The 23,423-nt window shown below is 46.0% G+C and overlaps 1 protein-coding gene and 1 pseudogene across 8 annotated transcripts in view; one reads left to right on the plus strand and one right to left on the minus strand.

Annotated features, from left to right (window-relative positions):
• The window catches only part of USH2A (usherin), a 739,769-nt gene that overhangs the window by 279,115 nt on the left and 437,231 nt on the right, over positions 1–23,423 (plus strand). For all 8 annotated transcript variants that reach the window (XM_083175163.1, XM_083175160.1, XM_083175162.1 and 5 more), the window contains exons 22-28: positions 12,659–12,785; positions 14,218–14,316; positions 14,983–15,171; positions 15,280–15,410; positions 17,060–17,339; positions 19,728–19,934; positions 20,660–20,740. In XM_083175163.1, the coding sequence (XP_083031289.1) occupies positions 12,659–12,785; positions 14,218–14,316; positions 14,983–15,171; positions 15,280–15,410; positions 17,060–17,339; positions 19,728–19,934; positions 20,660–20,740 (1,114 nt within the window). The remainder of the gene's footprint in view (positions 1–12,658; positions 12,786–14,217; positions 14,317–14,982; positions 15,172–15,279; positions 15,411–17,059; positions 17,340–19,727; positions 19,935–20,659; positions 20,741–23,423) is intronic.
• LOC146066122 (5S ribosomal RNA) lies at positions 2,626–2,742 on the minus strand (annotated as a pseudogene).

Genomic DNA, 23,423 nt, shown 5'->3' on the forward strand with positions numbered 1-23,423 from the left:
AATTTCTCTCCCTTTATTTGTCTCTCACAATTATTTCCCTTAGATTTTATTTAGGTTTATAAAACAATAGCCGGATTATGTATATATGTAACCGCTGCACAAATCCTTCTGCATATAGATCTCCCGTTTGTTGTCAAGGAAAAGAGGAAAAATGAAATTAATAATTTTACAGGCTAATAATAATAATAGTGAATAATAATATTAATAATTAATTTATGCATCTAGTGCGCTATAAGGGATCTTACCCATAATACAATGTGTATTATTTGCAACAAACAGACTTTATTAGCAGCTATAGATATTTCAAGAGTTTAATAATAATTGAGATCACGACTAATACCGTGGGTAAATATTGGCAGCGTTACAAATATTATTTTATATTAGTTAGGGAATTTGGGCGTGGGGACTATTTACTAAGCTTTAATAGAGATAAAGCACTAACCAACTAGCACCATTTGTCAAACACAGCCAGGAGATGATTGGCTGGTACTTTTGGGGTGATTCAGAACCGATCTGTGCTGGCCGAATTTTCTACCCCGTTCGATGTTTTGCGCATGTGCAAACGCCCTTCACACGCTTGGAACGCCCAGCATTTTATGGTCATGTCCAGACAGACGGCACGTCGATGACTGCTTGGGGCGGGTGGCCAATGTCACATGACGTCAGCACCCGTCCTGAATTCCCCCACAATAAAAGTGGGGGACTGACATTTATTAGCGAAGGGGGGGAAAATAATTTGATGATGAAAGATTTCTCTCTCCCATGGTAGTGAGTGGATTCGGGTGGCGGGAGGGAGGTGATCGGCGGGGTGCGGGTGGTGTTTACCTGCTCGCTAGGCAGCAGACAGGTCTGAATCAGGCCCTTTATTTTTCATCACTGTATCTCTTTCCAAGGATTAGTAACTAGACCCCTCTATGGCCCTTATTATAGTTGACTCGGACGGATGCGTATTTTGGACAGGAACCGAGTGTTCATAGCCCCGCCTACCGTACGGATCGCTCACACCGTCCGAATGCGGTAAGACACCGAGTGGATGTTTCATGTGAACACCTCCCCCATCTGTGGGAACCTCCCCCATCCTCCGATGGTCACCGACCATCGAATGCTGGACCGAGTGGTCAGACAGCTCCGTGTGCTCCAGACCACTCGGACAATTTTCAGTATGAAAGCAGGGATATGAGCGGGCAGCTGGCATCCGGCTACGTCAGTTGTCCACCCCCCACACGTGCGTCACTGCCGCATTACCATACGTACGCCCAGCGTTTTCATGGGAACGCCCATGAAACGTGGGGCGTACGCATATGGTAATGAGCCCAAACAGCCCTTCACGCCCCTCTCCACCCCCTGCTCGGATTGTTCCAACCGATCATTTTCGGAGTTCGGAGTTCACGCCGTGTTCGGACGTGCGCGACGTTCGCACATGTGCAGAAACGCCTCTACACATGCGCAAACAAAATACATCGGCCGTCCGACCGAATGCGCAGCCATTCGACTCAGTCAGAATAAGGGCCTGTTAAATGTCTTGATGTTCTGCAGACAGGCCAAACCTCCTAAAGGCCATTTTGTTTTCAATATCCAAATTTTGAAGACACAAGCAGTAGTTTGCTCTCACCTGATGTTCTACAACAGAACCCCACAGATTGTGACGCATACTGAAATTGGAACGCTAATCAGTCAGCGAAACAGTCACCCTAAGCAGGACACTGACCTGTCCTGGGTGTGGTCTGGAATCTTAAGATAGGGACTAGAAGAAAAGGACAGAATGTTGGGACTGAGAGGTCTAGTCGGTAACAATAGCGGTGTTAGCATCAACGGCCATCACTTGCATCATACTCCGGCCCTTGGTGATGTTGGGGCTTGTCCAGCAGTGGGCTGTCCTTACCTTACCCCAAGTGCCACAAGTATGGTATTGTATTGTGTTGGGTTGTAGCTTTGTCCCTGACAGTAAAGTAGCCGTTATGCCTCCCCTAGTGTGACATAACAGTTCCTGTTGTGCTGGTAACTGTATTAAATTAGGTGTCATTGAAGAGACGTAGGAAGAACGAAAGGGTTTTTGGGGCACACTTGAAATATTAAGATAGCGAAAAGATGGTGTACAAATGTGTGACATAAAATCTAACCTTTATTGATTACACTTAAAAGCATACACACGTCAATTAGATACAAAGAACAATTTTTTCAAGAACAATTTTTTAAAAAATATATCAATCAGCATGTGAATTAAACTACGGAGTTTATTTTATAATCGTAAATACACAATGCAGAAAAAATATATATATATATACAGAAAGAATACGAAATTGTAATACAATAACCGTCAAGTGGGCGAAAATGATTTGGCAGGGAATTTACCAGGCCATAAATGTTTGAGCAAGGCAAATCAATATCAGACAATAACGCAGTGCACATCAATGTTGCAGAGCTTCATAATATTGTACTTTTTAATATATTATATTTTTTGGAGTCTTGCTTCAGACCCTCCTTGGATATACAACAAATAATGGACCCAAATGCAGTGAGAAAGATAACAGGTTTACATTCCTATTGTTGGAGCAGGATTTAATGGATAAAGGAAAAGATAGGAATGCTCTTCGTATGCATTCGCTACTTCTGCTGTCTGAGTGTGTGATACAGCACTGGGTATTCCCTGATGGTCTCCCAAGAGGTACTGATCCAGCCAGTCGCTGCTTAGCTGCTGAGTTCGGATGGGATCAGGCGGCCCAGCGATGTATGGCTGTATATGGCATCAGATGAGAGAGCCTCAAATGGAACTAGGAGCCAGTTGTCACTTCTGCTTTTCCCCGATGTAGCTCAGGAGAATGAGAGAGTGAGCAAGTCCAGGTGAAAGATGATAGTAAATTAGAATGAAACAAAAAAGGGGGATGAGAGGGTGAGGAAAGGTATGCTCACAAAGTAAAGATATATGTGCCCACTGCAGAATTCGATGGGTTCGTGGTCACTGAGCCAGTAATGGAAAATACTGTGCACAATTCCACATGCAGGGGTGAGTAAGGTCTTTATAAATCTTGAATCATTGTATGTGCAAGATAGATTAGTTTATCAGCAACATACATAACAGCAAATGGCTCTAAACATCTCTCAAAACAGTATATCAAAATATATTGGTTGTGAGCACCAAGTATTGGTAACAATTCTCAGAATGCAAAAAGACAGGAATTATCAATCTAATTGAATACTGCTATGTAGCGATAGTTGAAGAGTTTTTTCCTAGGGCTATTTGCAATGATTAAAGATTGGGAGGTAGTTTTTACCGTATTAATTAGCTGGTTACTGTTACACTAGTGGTAACAGCGGTGGAGCAGGTTGGTGTATTGAAAAGATAAGTCAATAAACAGATTAGCAATAGTATGCAACAAAGTTTTAACCTGAGGGTCACATTACTAGCAGGCGCTCAATCTCTCATACAGCGGACACCTAATTATAGCGTGCCCCATATGACAGAGCGCAGAAGTCCCGCTCAGTAGCGGTACTGGCTTGTATACACGCACCAGACACAGAGTCTGTGCGTGAGAGGCAATCCGTGAATTTTAGATGCAGATTACCTTTTGAGCGTGGTAGCGAGATCCAAGTGCAGTGAGATGAGCCGTGCGGCGAGTGCTCCCACCGTCTAAATCGTAACGGCAGCGCTGATCTGAGAGGGACTGCAGGAGGGCTCAGAGTGGCTGGAAATGCCCTGACGTCAGAAGGGACACGTGTTTCGCCCCGATTGGGCTTGATCAAACATTTATGGCCTGGTAAATTCCCTGCCAAATCATTTTCGCCCACTTGACGGTTATTGTATTACAATTTCGTATTCTTTCTGTATATATATATATTTTTTCTGCATTGTGTATTTACGATTATAAAATAAACTCCGTAGTTTAATTCACATGCTGATTGATATATTTTTAAAAAAATTGTTCTTGAAAAAATTGTTCTTTGTATCTAATTGACGTGTGTATGCTTTTAAGTGTAATCAATAAAGGTTAGATTTTATGTCACACATTTGTACACCATCTTTTCGCTATCTTAATATTTCAAGTGTGCCCCAAAAACCCTTTCGTTCTTCCTACGTCTCTTCAATGACACCTAATTTAATTCAGTTATCCTGCTGAATCTTTTGGGAGCACCACCAACCTAGTACCCCACAATATTCTTCTTGTTAAAAGGTCGCATGTTGGTTTAAACACCTAAATTCTTACTTTTCCATTTTTCTCTCTCACAAACTGCCTGTGACACTTCACCCAGTTATTTCTAATGTGCTGGTAACTGTACCTGTATCTCTGTATCCGATGACACAATTTATTTGTTGTATTCTTTTGAAAGACTTCTTCCCCTAACCCCTAATCGTGGATTTTCATCATGGATTCCTCTTACCCAGTATGTCTAACAATACATACTATCTGCTGCCTGATCCATCATTGTGTACTCATTGTAATTGTCTGCTGCTGACCCCGTAAAAGGCATTGTCTAACCATTATAACTTGTCTGCTGCCAGCCCTGACCCAGCATTGTCTAACCATTATAACTTGTCTGCTGCCAGCCCTGATCCAGAATTGTGTAATCATTGTAGCCTGTCTGCTGCCAGCCCTGTCCCCGTATTGTCTAATAATTATAGCCTGTCTGCTGCCAGCCCTGACCCAGCATTGTCTAACATTATAACTTGTCTGCTGCCAGCGCTGACCCAGCATTGTCTAACCATTATTACTTGTCTGCTCCTAGCCCTGACCCAGCATTGTCTAACATTATAACTTGTCTGCTGCCAGCCCTGACCCAGCATTGTCTAACATTATAACTTGTATGCTGCCAGCCCTGACCCAGCATTGTCTAACCATTAAAACTTGTCTGCTGCCAGCCCTGAGCCAGCATTGTCTAACTATTATAATATGTCATCTGACAGCCCTGACCCTGCATTGTCTAACCATTATAACTTGTCTGCTGCCAGCCCTGACCCAGTATTGTCTAACCATTATAACTTGTCTGCTGCCAGCCCTGACCCAGCATTGTCTAACCATTATAACTTGTCTGCTGCCAGCCCTGACCCAGCATTGTCTAACTATTATAATATGTCTGCTGACAGCCCTGACCCAGCATTGTCTAACTATTATAATATGTCTGCTGACAGCCCTGACCAAGCATTGTCTAACTATTATAATATGTCTGCTGCCAGCCCTGACCCAGCATTGTCTAACCATTATAACTTGTCTGCTGCCAGCCCTGACACCAGCATTGTCTAACCATTATAACTTGTCTGCTGCCAGCCATGACCCAGCATTGTCTAACCATTATAATTTGTCTGCTGCCAGCCCTGACCCAGCATTGTCTAACCATTATAACTTGTCTGCTGCCAGCCCTGACCCAGATTTGTCTAACCATTATACCTTGTCTGCTGCCAGCCCTGACCCAGCATTGTCTAACTATTATAATATGTCTGCTGACAGCCCTGACCCACATTGTCTAACTATTATAATATGTCTGCTGACAGCCCTGCCCCAGCATTGTCTAACTATTATAATATGTCTGCTGCCAGCCCTGACCCAGCATTGTCTAACCATTATAACTTGTCTGCTGCCAGCACTGACCCAGTATTGTCTAACCATTATAACTTGTCTGCTGACAGCCCTGACCCAGCATTGTCTAACCATTATAATATGTCTGCTGCCAGCCCTGACCCAGCATTGTCTAACCATTATAACTTGTCTGCTGCCAGCCCTGACCCAGCATTGTCTAACCATTATAACTTGTCTGCTGCCAGCCCTGACCCAGCATTGTCTAACCATTATAACTTGTCTGCTGCCAGCCCTGACCCAGCATTGTCTAACCATTATAACTTGTCTGCTGCCAGCCCTGACCCAGCATTGTCTAACCATTATAACTTGTCTGCTGCCAGCACTGACCCAGTATTGTCTAACCATTATAACTTGTCTGCTGACAGCCCTGACCCAGCATTGTCTAACCATTATAATATGTCTGCTGCCAGCCCTGACCCAGCATTGTCTAACCATTATAACTTGTCTGCTGCCAGCACTGACCCAGTATTGTCTAACCATTATAACTTGTCTGCTGACAGCCCTGACCCAGCATTGTCTAACCATTATAATATGTCTGCTGCCAGCCCTGACCCAGCATTGTCTAACCATTATAACTTGTCTGCTGCCAGCCCTGACCCAGCATTGTCTAACCATTATAACTTGTCTGCTCCTAGCCCTGACCTAGCATTGTCTAACCATTATAACTTGTCTGCTGCCAGCCCTGACCCAGTATTGTCTAACCATTATAACTTGTCTGCTGCCAGCCCTGACCCAGCATTGTCTAACCATTATAACTTGTCTGCTGCCAGCCCTGACCCAGCATTGTCTAACCATTATAACTTGTCTGCTGCCAGCCCTGACCCAGCATTGTTTAACCATTATACCTTGTCTGCTGCCAGCCCTGACCCAGCATTTCTAACCATTATAACTTGTCTATGGCCAGCCCAATATTAGGCATTGTCTAACCATTTTAACTTGTCTCCTGCCATCCCTGACCTGGCATTGTCTGACCATTATAGCCTGTCTGTTGCCAGGCCCAAGCCAACATTTTCTAATTCAGACTGTCTGATACCCTGTAAACGTTGTATTCTGCCAGTATTAGTCATATTTTTGTCAAAACTACCCAATACTTGGACATCTGGTATAGTGTTCTGTACACCTCTGATAAATCGTCAGAAATACCTAAACCAAATCTATATTGACAGGATTTCAAGCTTTTTCACCCTCCACATTTTTGGTAAATTAGGGAAAATGTATTTTAGATAAAATGAGATTCCCATTTCCTAGGTAACTTCTTATATTTGCTGATCATTTGCCATTGGATTAAAGCGCAAGTGGATTTATTTTTTTATTTGAATGCTTTTCCTTTATCTTTGCGGAGGAATTGTTATCACTCTGCGGCTTCACTAATAACTAATAATACGCTAACAGATTCCTTTGCACTCCATACAAAATCTGTCTCCAAGTGTCCCTTAGCCTGCAGCCAGTGCAAGTGCGAGCCTGTGACTGAGGCTGATCAATATAGCTGCACTTATCTCACATTGCCAGAATATTATGTCCGTGGGTTAGATACAAATAAATACACATTGCTCGCTCCCAACCTCTTCTTAAATGCACAGAATCTAGAGGCAGCATGTTTGAAGATGCAGTGTACCCCAAAAAGTGGAAGGATAAAGGGAGGTGTGAGAACATATCACTCACAATGGAAGGGCTCCAGTCTTTCCTCATTGGTTTATCAATATACTGCCATACCCAGGATTTAAACCCATAACCTGTTGCATTCCAGTTAAACATTGCATTAATTGATCCTGCATAAAAACAATAAGATTTGTAACTTTAAGAAGCTTCTTGTCCGTTGTAAAAAGAATCAGCATTGCAGTTGAGCAGATTTATGTAGTGTGCAGCCCATCATCCAGTCCCTCGCAGTCACACACTACATAGATCTGCTCAGCTGAAATGCTGGAAGGAAGGAGACAGGGGCAGTCAGGAGATGCTGGGATTTAAAAAGGAGGGAAGCTACAAGTGAAAGTAATTAAAGCAGATAATTAACAAGTGCTGCCAACACCGCCCCCTACCCTGCAGCGGCACCTTCCGCACCACCCTAGTTTCGGCCACTTGTCTGCTTCTGCAAGATGCACTATGGGTGGAATGTTTCCAGAGTGCTTCTTAAAATGACTAATAAATAATAAAATAAGAACCTGTCAGCAAGCCACCCACAGCCAGGCCCTGCGTCACACTGTAACACAAGGACCACGAGTATGATCTCCTTATCTCCACCCAGTCTGGTCATCATTGGTGCCTTTGGTACGTGATAGGTGCAATGGATCTTACTGCCACACCTGCGAATTGTGACAATGCCAGCTCCATGTTACGTTGGCCCGTTGGCACCTGCTGGGTATCCCACACACACGTGACTGACGGCTGATTGGACCGGGCAATGCCCCTAGGATAACTCCTGGCTCCCAGGCTCGCCCATCAGAGAGTGAGGAATCTTTTTTCATGTATTTAATACAGTATAGAGGATGCGGCATCATTTGTAACAATTGTAGCGCTAAGCGAGGACACTTTGATGAGACAGCATTTAATAAAATGCTCATTAATTTCATCATTAGCAGGGGTATGCCGAGAAGTACGCCAGTTTCTTATGTCACGCCCAATTAGCATCTCATGCTAGTAATCCCATTAGTATTGTTGAATTCACTAATGGAGAAAGTAATGGGCAGAATACCAGGGCACATTAATTGGGCATGACACCAGCTCTGGTTCTAATTATTAAAGTACAATAATGAAATGCATGTTTGTGGAATAGTGACTGTTTATAAAGGGTGAGGAGACACAAAGTGTGGTGGGACGCAATGTAGTCCGATGTGTTTGGTTTCCATGTCAGAGCTGGCGGGTTATAAAGCTGAGGTTATATATTCCCGTCCTTCAGGTGAATGGGGAGGTTGTTCTTACATGCGGCACTATGAGTTATATAGAAGTGCCCCTAATTACAGCGTCATTTTCCTCATGGCTTCACAAAATGATTTAGATGAAGCTGACAATCGTGACTCAGGCAGCCCCAACACTTGCTGCACAATCCCCATGTATTCATCTCCATGTTTTTCTGCTCAATCCCCATGTATTCAGGCCGGACAGAAAATCGTGCGCTCGGCTCATCTGCTTGTCGTTAGCTTGGCAGGACCACCATCAGGGGGGGACAGCAGGGACTTCTATCCAGGGCCGTCTTAACATTAGGAAGGGCCCCTGGGCAACCTAGCTCACTGGACCCCCCCCCAAATTAGTTTGCCCAGGAGCCCACAGTCACCTCCCTAACCCTCACCTCTCTGGCTCCGTGCGGCAGCCAGTCAGCTTCCGGCGGCCGGGGATCCGATCATCTTCGCTGGGGGATCCGGACAGCGGGATCAGGGCAGCGGCGGTAGCTAGGAGCCTGCCCTGAAGTGGCAAAGCGCTATTAACTGGCAGGGCGGGAAGCGCTGTTGCATTTGAAAAGACTGGCCAGACGCTGATTGGCTGAATTCAGCCAATCAGCGTTCGGACAGTCTTTTCAAATGCAGCAGCGCTTCCCGCCCCACCGGCAAATAGCGCTAATGGGAAAGATGGTGGCCGGGTGGCGGGGATCCGACCATCCTCGCTGGGGAAGGGGATCAGGGCGGCGGTGGCGGTAGCTAGGAGAAGCGGCGAAGCGCTATTTGTCGGCGGGGGCGGGAAGCGCTGTTGAATTTGAAAAGACTGGCCGGATGCTGATTGGCTGAATTCAGCCAATCAGCATTCAGCCAGTCATTTTAAATGCAGCAGCGCTTCTCGCCCCCCCCCCCCCTGCCGGCAAATAGCGCTTCGCCGCTTCGGGCTCCTAGCTACCGCCACCGATGCCCTGATCCCCCTGCCGGATCACCCAGTGAGGGTGATCAGAACCCCGGCACACGGACCCCCGAAATTAAATTCACTGCTAGCTAGGAGGTGAAGCGCTATTTGCCGGCGGGGTGGGAAGCGCTGTTGCCTTTTCAAAGACTGGCCGGATGCTGATTTTCTGAATTCAGCCAATCAGTGTCCGGCCAGTCTATTCAAATGCAACAGCGCTTCCCGCCCACCGGCAAATAGAGCTTTGCCGAATCTGGCTTCTAGCTACCGCCACCGCCCTGATCCCCCTGCCCGGATCCCCCAGCGAGGGTGAGCGGATTCCCGGACCCCGGCCACCATCTTTCCCATTGGGCTGGGCCGGGGGCCCCTAGGTCCTAGGGCCCCCGGGCAACTGCCCATCGTGCCCAATGGGAAAGACGGCACTGCTTCTATCCTGGGCCCGGACAGACAGACTGCAATGCAATTAGCCTCCTGCCTCTCTTACACAATTGTGACACTTCATCTAATACTTTATACCCCCGAAACTGCTTTTCAGTAACGTAACACTTTATAGAACCCTAATTACTACTAATAAATCATCAGCCAATCAGCTTCTACCTGCCATGTTACAGGCTGTTTAAGAAATGACTGATAGGTGATTGGCTGGTACTTTATCTCTCTTTATCACCCTCCACTTTTTCTCCTGTTTAGGCTTAATACATCTTCTCCACTATTAGCATTCATGTTGAACTTTTCGTGTGTCAACGATTTCCATGTCAACCTTTTTCTTGTGTCAACATTTTGTCTATGATAACCCCCCCCCCCATATCACCATGTCTCCCATCAATCCTCCCAACTCGGTGATGTCACTAATCTATGACCATATTGTACCCCACAGTGATGTCACTACTTAGCATAATGCTAAATAGAACTGTTCTGGTGTAGCCGGCCGCCACCTCCCTGCTGCTCCGCCCCCAACCCCGCCCTCCTCCCCCCCGCTGAGTGACGTGTGAGATGCTTGGCTGAGAGGCGCTCTATCTGTAGTTCACATGGGTTGTTGCTATGGGCAACCAATCAGATTCTATCTATTATCTTCTAGAAGGTGCTAAATAAATAAGAAGTACTGTAGATTCTGATTGGTTGCCCATAGCAACATCCCATGTGAAATATAACTCCCATCTTAGTATATATGTCTCAGTGTATTATATAGTATACTGTGTATAGTGTATATAGTATTTATGCTGTGTATAGTGTATATAGTATATAGTATTTCTTCATCCTGAACATTTAGGGTTGCGATGATTGGAATGAGTAGTGACGGGGACAGCACCGCTGCGATGCTACATCACGGGTGACATTCTATGGGATGAGATGTGTGTTTTTTGCCGAAATCCCGTTTTCGCATATTTAATGAGATGCGAAAAACGGCAAAAATCGCAGATTTTGCCGCGAAATAGCACTTTTACAAAGTGAGATTTTAACTCGCGCCGGAACTCGCATCCAGATGTTTTCCCATTGAAAAGTATACAAATCGCATATTTAATGAGATGCGAATTTGGGAAATGTGTCTTAAATTCGCCAAAAAATCAGACCAGGTTCTGATATGCGAGTTGGCCAGACCCTGCACAGATCATTGAGATCTGTGCATGGTCCTGTGGTAAAAAAATGTGTTAATTTTTTTTTTTTTGTAAAAAATTGCGTGGGGTCCCCCCTCCTGAGCATAACCAGCCCCGGGCTCATTGAGCCGGACCTGGTTCCAAAAATACGGGGGACAAAAAGCGTAGGGGTCCCCCGTATTTCTGAAACCAGCCCCGGACTCTTGGACCGGTCCTGGTTCCAAAAATACGGGGGACAAAAATCTGGGGGTCCACCGTATTTTGAAACCAGCACCGGGCTCCAACAGCCCGCAGTGTCATGCCACAGCCAGGGGACACTTTTTACATAAGGTCCCCCGGCCGTACCATGAGCACCGTGGCTGGTCAGCCTTGGACGGGGTACCTGGAGGAGTGGGGACCCCCCCAATAAAGGGGTCCCCTCCCCAGGCTTCACCCGTCCAGGGCTGAAGCCCGGGGTTGTCACCAGCGTCCCTGGCCAGTGGAGGCCAGCCTGATGGGGTTAAATCTTTCAATCCTCACATTTCTTTATACAGGAGAACTACAAGTACCAGCAGACCTCCCCCGCATGCTGGGACTTGGAGAACCACAAGTCCCAGCATGCAAGGCATTAATGGGCCTGCTGGGACTTGTAGTCCACCTGTAAAAAGAATGTTAATAGAAAACACACACACACACACAGAAGTAAAACTTTATTACATACACATCCACACACCTCACTTTTACACCCACATACTCACCGATCCAGGATCCAGCGCTGGTCTCCCTTCTGCTGCAGAGCTGGCTACCCCCGCACTGACAGCGGGGACAACCGACTTTCTCCGATGGAGTTTTACTTCTCTCTGTGTGTGTGTTTTCTGTTAACATTCTTTTTACAGGTGGACTACAAGTTCCAGCGGGCCCATTAATGTCCCGCATGCTGGTACTTGTAGTTCTCCTGTATAAAGCAATGTTAGGATTGAAAGATTTAACCCCATCAGACCGGCGTCCACTGGCCAGGGACGGGTGAAGCCTGAGGGGGCCCTTTATTGGGCGGTCCCCACTCCTCCAGGTACCCCATCCAAGGCTGACCAGCCACGGTGCTCATGGTACGGCCGGGGGACCTTATGTAAAAAGTGTCCCCTGGCTGTGGCATGACACTGCGGGCTGTTGGAGCCCGGTGCTGGTTTCAAAATACGGGGGACCCCCAGAATTTTTGTCCCCCGTATTTTTGGAACCAGGACCGGTCCAAGAGTCCGGGGCTGGTTTCAGAAATACGGGGGACCCCTACGCTTTTTGTCCCCCGTATTTTTGGAACCAGGTCCGGCTCAATGAGCCCGGGGCTGGTTATGCTCAGGAGGGGGGACCCCACGCAATTTTTTTTTTTTATACAAACACAAAATCGCACATAACCTCAAATTCACACATTTTCAAGCCTAAAAATCGCACATTTTCATGCCGAAAATTCGCCCATTATCGCACTAAATCACACTTTTCTTGCTGGAACACGCACCTCATTAAATATGCAAATCCACTGCAAAAATGCGATTTAAAAAAAGTGCGATAATGGGCGAAAAACTGACGTGCGAAAAACTCTCATCCCATAGAATGTCACCCCACGTCTCTGTGTAATTACTGTATATAGTATATATGGCATTAATGTGTATTACAATGGAACTGTCTTTCCTTTACAAGGATCCAGCAGCGGCTGTAACTCCCACGAACGATGGCGGTCGGCGCTACGATGATAACGACTGGCATCAGATCATCATCACAAGACATCATGGGATGGAAATTATAACTGTGGATGGAACATTTTCAGGTAAAATCACCTATTTCAATACAGTTGGGGGATTTTTGAGAACTGGTGCACAGTAAAAAGTTGCGGTACTTGTGTAGTTTCACGGCGCCAGCATGGCGCCGTGCTACTTCCGGGTGTACGCTCGGCACGAAATATGTCCAAAAAAGTAACTTAACTCCATGCCAACATGGATAGTTCATACCTAAACTATCCATGTTGGCACGGAGATGATTTTAAATAGCGTGGCGAGCGTAGCGAGCCACCGAGCCCGCAGCGTGGGCGAGCGAAGCGAGCCCCGCAAGGGGACTCAGACGCACGGCGCCATGCTGGCGCCGTGAAACTGCACAAGTACCAAAGTTGCTGTAACTTTTTGAAACTTTTTGAAACCAATTCCCTGTATCCAACCAATCTCTAATGCAAATTTTGTCTGTGGCACACAGCCAGCTAATGCCACTTTTGGATACTTCCCAATGAATGTGGGGGGCGTTTGGTAGGGTACAAGCATTACATTTTTCAATCATAAATCAATTGTTCCTATTGCAGCCAATCCCACAAAACCCCTCCCAAAAAAAGCATTTAAAAAAATAGTAAAATGAAGAATTTTGAAACAAAAATGTAATAATGATCGTTAAGGACTTTATTAGACGGACTTGTAGAACACAATGAAATCTGACTTCTTGCTGTGAATATTTGGGGTAATAGCACATGACGGCATTACAGTAGCTCCCAGGGATTGTGCTCACACAGGTTCAGGAATCCGGTATACCAACCAGTATACTTTACTTTCAGGTTGTTGTTCAATGCATGACACATTTTCCTAATGAACACAGAACTGATGACATCACACATCCCCTTCCTGGACATGGTAGCAATTGGAGGTGATAAGAGGGGAGGCCGTGGTCAGTGTTGGAGATGGTGGGAGGGAGTGATGACATCACACATCCTCTTCCATGAGAACTCCTGGACATGGTAGCAATTGGAGGTGATAAGAGGGGGAGGCCGTGGTCAGTGTTGGAGATGTTGGGAGGGAGTGATGACATCACACATCCTCTTCCATGAGAACTCCTGGACATGGTAGCAATAGGAGGTGATAAGAGGAGAGGGGAGGCCGTGGTCAGTGTTGGAGATGGTGGGAGGGAGTGAAGACATCACACATCCTCTTCCATGAGAACTCCTGGACATGGTAGTAATTGGAGGTGATATGAGGGGAGGGAAGGCCCTGGTCATTGTATGAGTCGGAGGGAAGAGAGGGATGACAACAATGAAGTTGAGGATCTTGGAAAGAGTAGCGCGATTCAGACTCATCAGACTCCTCCAGCATCACCGCTGATCCCAGCTACTGTATCTATCTACACGGTTCTCCATCTCCCTCACAGCTGGGTTCTGACTCCGCACCATTCTCATCGTTGTCTTCCTTCATGGGCATGTTCTCCTGTTTAATCTCTTTCTCCAGGTTCTGCTGTGGCCAATGGTCATACAGTTGTTGGGGGGAACACTACACTGTATGTTGGAGGACTTCCCGAACACCCTACTGCCCAGAGACAAGCCACCGGTAATTGGAAACTGTGTACATTCGCTCATCTATGTCTGTCCACCATCAGTCTTTAGGCCGAATGTAGTAGGGTGCGAGAACCAGAAAATTAGAGATTTTGGGAGGGTTTTCCAGTTTTTTAAAGCGGCAATCATGTACATGACAAAATCAGCCTTGTTTTTCAGTATAAATGATTGCCGCTTTAAATAAAAAAAGTAAAACACTCCCAAAATTTCTCACTTTCAGAATCTCACACCCTATTACCCTTTATGTCTGTCTGTCCATCTCATGTCTGTCTCTCTATTTAATATCTGTTTATCTCCTACATCATGGGATGTAAGTTCTCCATTGCTCCGTCCGTCCATACTGGATGGTCTAGTGTAACTTGTAGTAACGGCTGTAGCTGCCAATTATGTACATAGCGGATGTGCGGAAATCCGAAAGTGTCACAAACGCCGCGCTTTATAGTTATACGTCCACCAGCAGCGTCACTGAACCACTGAGTACACACATCAGACAAACATTGCCCAATGGTCACGCAGGCTGGCCGCTAGCAGTAAGACATCGTAACTGCGTATGGGATCGCTGTGACATGTCCCTAAAAAGGTCACGACAGTTATATGCCAGGACGGTGCAAGACTTTGACCATTTGTTGATTTCATTAAAACATTTTTTTCTCTTGCTCAGACAACACCAATATAATTGCGGAGACGTTTGTCGGTTGCCTTGGTGACATATCGGTACAGCACAGCGACCATCCTGATGAAGAGTGGCAGTTACTGGACTGGGATATGGCAGAAGAGAGATACAATGTGTACGAGAAATGGGAGGGATGCCCCGAGAGCGCAGAAGAGGGGGCACATTTCCTGAACTTCGGTAACGGCAGATAGACTGTGCACTGTGACTGTATATTGCGCACAGCGTTCCTGTATTGTCTGTAGCGGTGTGATATACTAACACGTACATGTTTGTGTATTATTAAAGGTTTCCTTGAGCTCCCTCCCACCATATTCCCGGCTGGACCCGACTTTGACATATCATTCATGTTTAGAACAGACCAGCTGAGGGGACTTCTCCTATTTATGTACAACACAAACGGCCTAGGTTATATCATGGTATGTACTGTACAGTAATAGCACCATCGCTCTTCACCGCACTTATTTCTGACACACCAATTACATCATCACTTGCGAAATGTTGGCAATTGTATATTGTTACTCTTAGGTCCAACGTATTTTAGTTAGGTAAAGTCAAATAAAGTTAGGGATGGCCATCGGTGTGCTCACCATCGATGGTTAACTACATTTTAGGAGACAATCAATGGTTTCACAAACCTGAGGGCCAATCAAAAGTTTGGGTCGAAGCTTTTCTGGAGTCAAAGCTCCACCCCTCAGCACCTTGTAAAGAAAAGAACGGTTTGGTTATACTGCGCTATCGATAGTCAATCCTTTGATCCAAACCACCAGATGGAGATTTCTGTGTGACCAGTAATACAGGGGGGATGGTCACAAACAGGGGTAGATACACATTATATATGTATATTACATTACAGTATGGGATAGTACATCACTAGAGCGATCCTGTGGCCCAGATATTGCAATAATTGAATTTTGAGATTACAAGATAATAACCTAATGTTAATTTCAGTTTTAGAATTTGAAGTTTAGAATTTTTTTCATTTAGATTTCTTAGATTTCAAATATTTACACATATATATATATATATATATATATATATATATATATATATGGAGAGAAAATAGATAAAGCGCACAGTCAGCGGAGTGTAAAAACAACAATTTTACTGATATTAACTGACATACATTGGGGTTTTGAAATAGAAACTCGCCACAGACGGCTCTTTTCACCGGCACAGCGGAGTCGAACAGGTCTCAGGAACACGCAGGGTGATCAGCCCTGCGGGGTTTGTCCACCCGCCGCAGTCAGCACAGGACCGGGAACGTTCACAAAGGACCAAAGAGACGTCACTCCTCAGCATGGATTGTAGCCACGCCCAACGTGTTTCTTTGAAAGGGGGTGCTCCACCAGATGAGCAAACATCAAGGCATAATATGAAGAAAATGGGCACTCACCGAGGTCTTATTACATCAATTTATTCCAGAGTAATAGCCACATCCGACGTAACGTGACGTTTCGATCCAATAAAGATCGTCATCAGCAATACATGTAATAGAGTCAGCATAATCAAACAGGCATCCTGGTATCCATCCTCCAAACAGATGGATACCAGGATGCCTGTGTGATTGTGCTGACTCTATTGCATGTATTCCTGATGACGATCTTTATTGGATCGAAACGTCACGTTACGTCGGATGTGGCTATTACTCTGTAGTACAGGTGTAGGATTGTGTCCTGACGAAGGGGGTTACACCCCGAAAGCTTGGCATTTAATACAAATCCTTTTATATCAAAAAACTGCCTCTCGAGTGCTATTATTTGGACCTGGTATATATATATATATATATATATATATATATATATATATATATATATAAAGGACAAGGGGGGGGAAAACAGCACTCCAGGCGTCTTGGTAATAAAACACGCTTTCAGGCCATCCTTACGCCTGGAGTGCTGTTTCCCCCCCCCCCTTGTCCTTTATTTCTACTATTGGAGCTGGCACCCGGCGCAACAACGTTGATACAGGGAGAGCCGGATCCCCCCCACAAAATTCTATATATATATATATATATATATATATATATATATATATATATATAAATATAATTTCTTCTTTGTTACAGGCTCATTTAAACAATGGGATTGTTACCCTACAATATAGGAATAATTCCTGGCAGACACAAGTCAGTCTTTGGGCCGGACTCTCTTATTGCGATGGGCGATGGAACCACGTGCACTTAACAAAAGAAGGAACTTGGCTTTCTGTGCGGCTCGATGACTTGGAAGAACGGGTGTCGGAATCTGAAGCGGCAGTGCTAGAAATTAACGTGAATTCTCCGGTGTATTTGGGAGGAGTCCCAGAGAGGGTACAAAGCTTCTTCCCTGAACTTCGTCTGCTGCAAGGTAACGCCATGGGCCGGGGTGTAATGCCGACTCATTGATCACCATTGATCAGTAGGTTTCAGCCTATAGGGGAATAATGGCAGAAAAAAGCCACGCCCCCTACCACAACGCCACGCCCCGCTTTCATGTTGTGTACTGTAAGAGCGCACATGGAATCTACAGAACTGCAACAGTGAGCGCAATTTCTGAGCGCGTGCAAAATTATTTTATATACTCATGCGTTACGCAACCCTGAGTGCGTCACGATTATCAGGCTCGTACTCGCCATCTGTGCCACATAACCTCATTGACACAATTGCACCACAATCACGGCGTAAGGTCCAAATCTCCTAAAAATGAAAAGAGGTGATTTGCTCATAGCAACCAATCAGATCATTTTTTTCAATATTATTTTCAAGGATGCAATGGAGAATTGATTAATCGATTAATTGCTATGGGCAACGGTACCTCTTTAGATTTTTAGAAACGTTAGTAACTTTATCCCTAACAGCGTATCGAAAATTAATTTAGAGTGAAAACTTCACCGCGCTGGACGAGAGCGTCCGTCATCTATACGGAGACTGGACATTTATAGTCCTCGTTATAGTCCTCGTTATGTACAGTGATACAGGGTATTTGACCAGTAGATAAAACACGATTGGTGCCGATAATGTAAGACGCTTTATATGGCTGTTGTGGAAGGAAATTACGTGGGATGCATCAATAATATATTCTTTATGAGATCATTGTAACGTTACGGGATAATTGAATAGCTTAAGGCACCATAGTTAGTAAGTCCTGATTTTTAATTTTCTTGCCTCCTGATTTACTGAGGAGGTGACGAGGACATAAACACGATCGCCGTGGTAAGATGGGTACTTACGATGTACTGGTGGAGTCTTTCCAGGAAATGTAATTAGAACGAGGGAGTTCTGTACAACCTGTGAGGAATTAAATTGCAGTTTGCGATACAAAGTTGTCGCTGTCGCGTTGGGAGACGCCCTGGAGGGCAGTTTGCTATTAACCTTGTAAATCTAAAATAATGACGCCATACTGATTACGGTCTGAGTCATAGAATGCGCATATTTACGCTCCACGGTCGCACTGCGCACGCAGTAAGGGGAAACCTCAGTGATGCCGCTCACTGAGATGATTATTCGCAGTCATTGGCAGTCAGGGGCCTTTTGTGGCTGGATACAGGGATTGGTGGTAAAAACTAAGACATGGCGCAAATGTTTTTTGAGGCGTGCCTTTGGCTGTGATCTCGATCCCTTACGCAGATAAAACGGCGCTGAAATCTTAGCTGGGTTGGCCATTCTGAGTGACTGAAGACTCACTCGGATAGTCAATGTTTGCTTCATCTGCGTCCGATGCTGCGATGATGCCTCAATAGAATAAATGGTGGCTCTCTTATTAGCTTACTTTTGACCATATGATTGACCATTGGCTGGAAAGAATGGCTGCGCACTAGTCCGGGAGCAATCATTTATTTTGGGTGCGCTAGCTTCGTTGTCTGGTAGTTGACTGTACCACCCATAACAGGCACAGTGCCATCCCCCAAACAGGTGGGTAGTGAATAGTCTAGAAGGGAAGGGTTTTTGGGAAAAACCAATGCGCTACACTTTACCACTTACTGTAATATCATTGGAAGAATAAATCACTGGCACATGGATTATTTAAAAATAATATATTCGCTTTATTTAGTATCTACAATGAACAAATAAATAAAAGGTATATTTATAGCAGTACAAAACACTGTGATCTGTGATGTCCTAATACCGGTATACTGACAGACCAGGACAAAGAAACATGAAACATAAAAAGCTCTTTGTTATTGCGCAAAGTTCCGTGAACGGTAATTCCAGAGTTAGTGTCTATTTAGACAGATGAGGCTCTATGATCATTGTAGATACTAAATAAAGCGAATATATTATTTTTAAATAATCCATGTGCCAGTGATTTATTCTTCCAATGATATTAAGTGGTGAAGTGTAGCGCATTGGTTTTCCCAAAACCCTTCCCTTCTAGACTATTTACATCGGGTACTTTGTAGTATTCCCCGGGTTTACTCTGATGCAACCTTCTACGCCACTAACTCAGCGCAGTTGCCACCCACACCTTGTAAGGTGGGGAGTGAAGTTAGTAGGCGGGTGTACATACCCTTGACGGTGATATAGGTGAGTCGTGCACCTTGGGCGGTGTCCGCCTGCAATGCCTGTAGTTGGTACTGTGCTGTGTCTGGCCGTCACATCTTTGCGCTATACATCCCTTATACAATATATAGATTTTAGGATATACAGCATATGACAGATTTATATCCCTGTGTCATTATTATTTGTATGATATTGTTATGTGACACGCAGGACACACCGCATCCCATACATTATAGGAATCTCTGTCCGTTTCCAGGTTTCGGCGGCTGCATGAAGGATTTGCGTTTTACCCCCGGAGTGGCCCCTGTGGCCCTTGCAGCGGTGTCCAGCTCGGCGGTGAGGGTCAGTCTGGATGGCTGCCCGGTGACTGGCCGCACCGGTACCTGCAGAGGGAATGACTCCGTCATCATTCACAGAGGCAGAGAGGAAATGTTCCATGACCACAGTGTGCAGCCATTCGCAGGTACCTGGTGTCCTCCCTTCTAGTCTGGGGGGGGGGGGGGGGGGATTGACCAACCGAGCGAGGGGACCTGAATAAGGTCCAATATGTACAGTATTGGTAATGATATTGAGCATACAGTACACTTTGGGGGTATCCATGTCGACTGTGTCGACATTCGGGACAGAAAATTTAGAAAAACTCATGTTGACCTTTTGACTGTCAACCTTCCTATTGTTGACCTAACGATTGTCGACTTAGCCACATTGATCTTTATCATGTGTCGACCTAAGCCATGTCAACATTTAGTAGTCGACCCAATGCATGTCGACCTAAATAGGATCTACCTAATAACTGCATCCCCTAATATAAGTATATTGGGTTTTGTCCTGGACTGTCCCAATGTAACTGATCATGGGCAAGATTTACTAAGCAGCGGCTGTTATTGATATTTATATAGCACCAGCATATTCCGTTGCGCTGTACAAGCTGATAAAGCTCAACTGTTTTGACCCCCAAAATGTAAGATTCCAGTGATATTATTACGGCATTTCTATGTTATATACGGTCATGGTGAAATGCGCTTAGTAATCAGGCGCCGGGAGCGACACATTGAGCCGCGACCTGATATTTATTCACATTATATCATTAGTCCAGCACAATATAGCGATATAGCGAATGTCCCATTTCCTGTCACTTCCTGTCACACAGCGAGAAGTTACATAATGATATAAAGCTTTGTTTTACAGAATACTTGTATAGAGTAATTGCTTCAAATGAAGCGGGATCAGGATTTAGCGATTGGAGTCGCGGACGTTCTAAAGCAGCCGGTAAGTCAGTGTCTAATTATTACAGCTTTTCAAAGCACGAATGGTGCGTTCAGTATGGCGCGCTTAGTGCGGCATGCTCCTCATGGTGCGTTCAGTATGGTGCGCTTAGTGCGGCATGCTCCTTATGGTGCGTTCAGTATGGTGCGCTTAGTGCGGCATGCTCCTCATGGTGCATTCAGTATGGCGCACTTAGGGTGACATTCTATGAGATGCGATTTTCGTTTTTTGGCGTTAATTAGACCAGAAAATGGCGATATCGCATTTTTCCATTAAATCGCTAATTTAATGGGATGCGCTAAGGGACTGAAATCGCATATTATGTGCGTTAAGGTATGCTGAGTAAAAGTGCGAGATTAATTCGCATTTTTATCGCATCCAGATGTTTTCGTATAGAAAAGTATACAAGTCGCTTATTTAATGCAATGCGCATTTGCACATCGCACTTTTTTGGTGCCTAATTATCGCACTTATTTCAGACCAGGGTCTGTTAGGCGAATTAGCCAGAACCCTGCACAGATCGCAATGTTCTGTGCAGGGTTCTGCTGTAAAAAATAAAAGAAAGGGTTAAAAAAAAAAAAAACGAGCGCGGGGTCCCCCGCCAGAGTATAACCAGCCTTGGGCTCACTGAGCCGGTGCTGGTGACATAAAATCAGGGTCCCCGACAAATAGGGGTCCCCTTGATTTCATGAAACCAGCACCAGGCTCAAGGTCCGGCGCTGGTTCACAAAATACGGGGGACAAAATGACTAGGGGTCCCCCGTATTTTAAGAACCAGCACCGGACACAACCAGCCAGCAGGGTAATGCCACAGCCGGGGGAAACTTATTATATAAGCTCCCGCGGACAAAGCATTAACCCCCTGGCTGGTCAGCATGGGCAGGGGTCCTGGGGAAGTGGGGACCCCCCCCCAAATGAAGGGGTCCCCCCCCCTCCAGGACTTACCAGCCCATGCTGATAGTCCGGGGCTGTCCCCGATGCCCCTGGGCGGTGGGCATCGGGCTGATGGCTTGTGTAAAAAAAAGAATAAAAACTATTGTTTTCTACTGGCGAACTATGAGTCCCAGCAAGCCTACCCCGCATGCTGGGACTTGGAGAACCACAAGTCCCAGCATGCGGGGCATTAAAGGGCCCGCTGGCACTTGTAGTTCTGCAGTACAAAAAATAGTTAACAAAAACACACTGACACACTGTAAAATAAAAGTTTAATACACACAAAACACACACACACTGATACTTACCTACCTTGAGCCCGTAGGTCGGTCCCTGGATCCTGGGTCCGTCCTCCGGGGCTCCAGGGCAGAAGAGTCCGGTTCCGGGGCCTTGGTCCTGGTTCCGGGGCTGGTCCTGGGGTTCCGGGGCTCCTGGGCTGCAGAATCCGGGATCCGAGGTAGTCCCCAGGGGTACCTAAGGAAGGAAATCCAACTCACCTGGTCCCCGGCGACGACCTCGGCATCCTCTCCGGTGACAGCGCTGCTCCCATCTGGTACCCGGCACGCAGGACTTTGAGAGGCGCAGAGATGTTTCCTCCTCGGCGTCTCTGCACAGAATGATTTCTGGCCAATCAGGAGCCGAGAAAGTCGGGCCCTTTAATGCCCCGCATGCTGGGACTTGTGGTTCTCCAAGTCCCAGCATGCGGGGTAGGCTTGCTGGGACTCATAGTTCGCCAGTAGAAAACAATAGTTTTTATTCTTTTTTTTACACAAATCATCAGCCCGATGCCCACCGCCCAGGGGCAACGGGGACAGCCCCGGACTATCAGCATGGGCTGGTAAGTCCTGGAGGGGGGGGACCCCTTCATTTGGGGGGGGTCCCCACTTCCCCAGGACCCCTGCCCATGCTGACCAGCCAGGGGGTTAATGCTTTGTCCGCGGGAGCTTATATAATAAGTTTCCCCCGGCTGTGGCATTACCCTGCTGGCTGGTTGTGTCCGGTGCTGGTTCTTAAAATACGGGGGACCCCTAGTCATTTTGTCCCCCGTATTTTGGGAACCAGCGCCGGACCTTGAGCCTGGTGCTGGTTTCATGAAATCAAGGGGACCCCTATTTGTCGGGGACCCTGATTTTATGTCACCAGCACCGGCTCAATGAGCCCGGGGCTGGTTATGCTCGGGCGGGGGACCCCGCGCTCGTTTTTTTTTTTTAACTTTGCGCTGTCCTGCAAACGTGCGATTTTCAGACATGAAAATCGCACATTTTCAGGACTAAAGACAGCGCACCACTTCGCCGCAAATCGCGCCTCTTCGCACTTTTCAGCCTCCAATGCGCATCACATTAAATAAGCGAATTTTGACTGAAAAAGTGCGAATTGAAAAAAGGCGATTTGCGGCGATGTGGTGCGCGAAAAAAACATGCGCATTTAGCGCAAAGCATAGAATGTCACCCTTAGTGCGGCATGCTCCTTATGGCGAGTTCATTATGTCACGCTCAGTGCGGCACCCTCCGTCTGGTACATTCATTATGACGCGCTTAGTGCGGCACCCTCCTTATGGTGCATTCATTATGGCGCACTTAGTGCAGTACCCTCCTTATGGTGCGCTTAGTGCGGCAGCCTCCTTATGGTGCGTTCAGTATGGTGCGCTTAGTGCGGCACCCTCCTTATGGTGTGTTCAGTATGGCGCGCTTAGTGTGGCACCCTCCTTATGGTGCATTCAGTATGGTGAGCTTAGTGCGGCACCCTCCTTATG

The sequence above is a fragment of the Crinia signifera genome, chromosome 3 (assembly GCF_055691185.1).
Source record: "Crinia signifera chromosome 3, ASM5569118v1, whole genome shotgun sequence".
Lineage (NCBI taxonomy): Eukaryota > Metazoa > Chordata > Amphibia > Anura > Myobatrachidae > Crinia > Crinia signifera.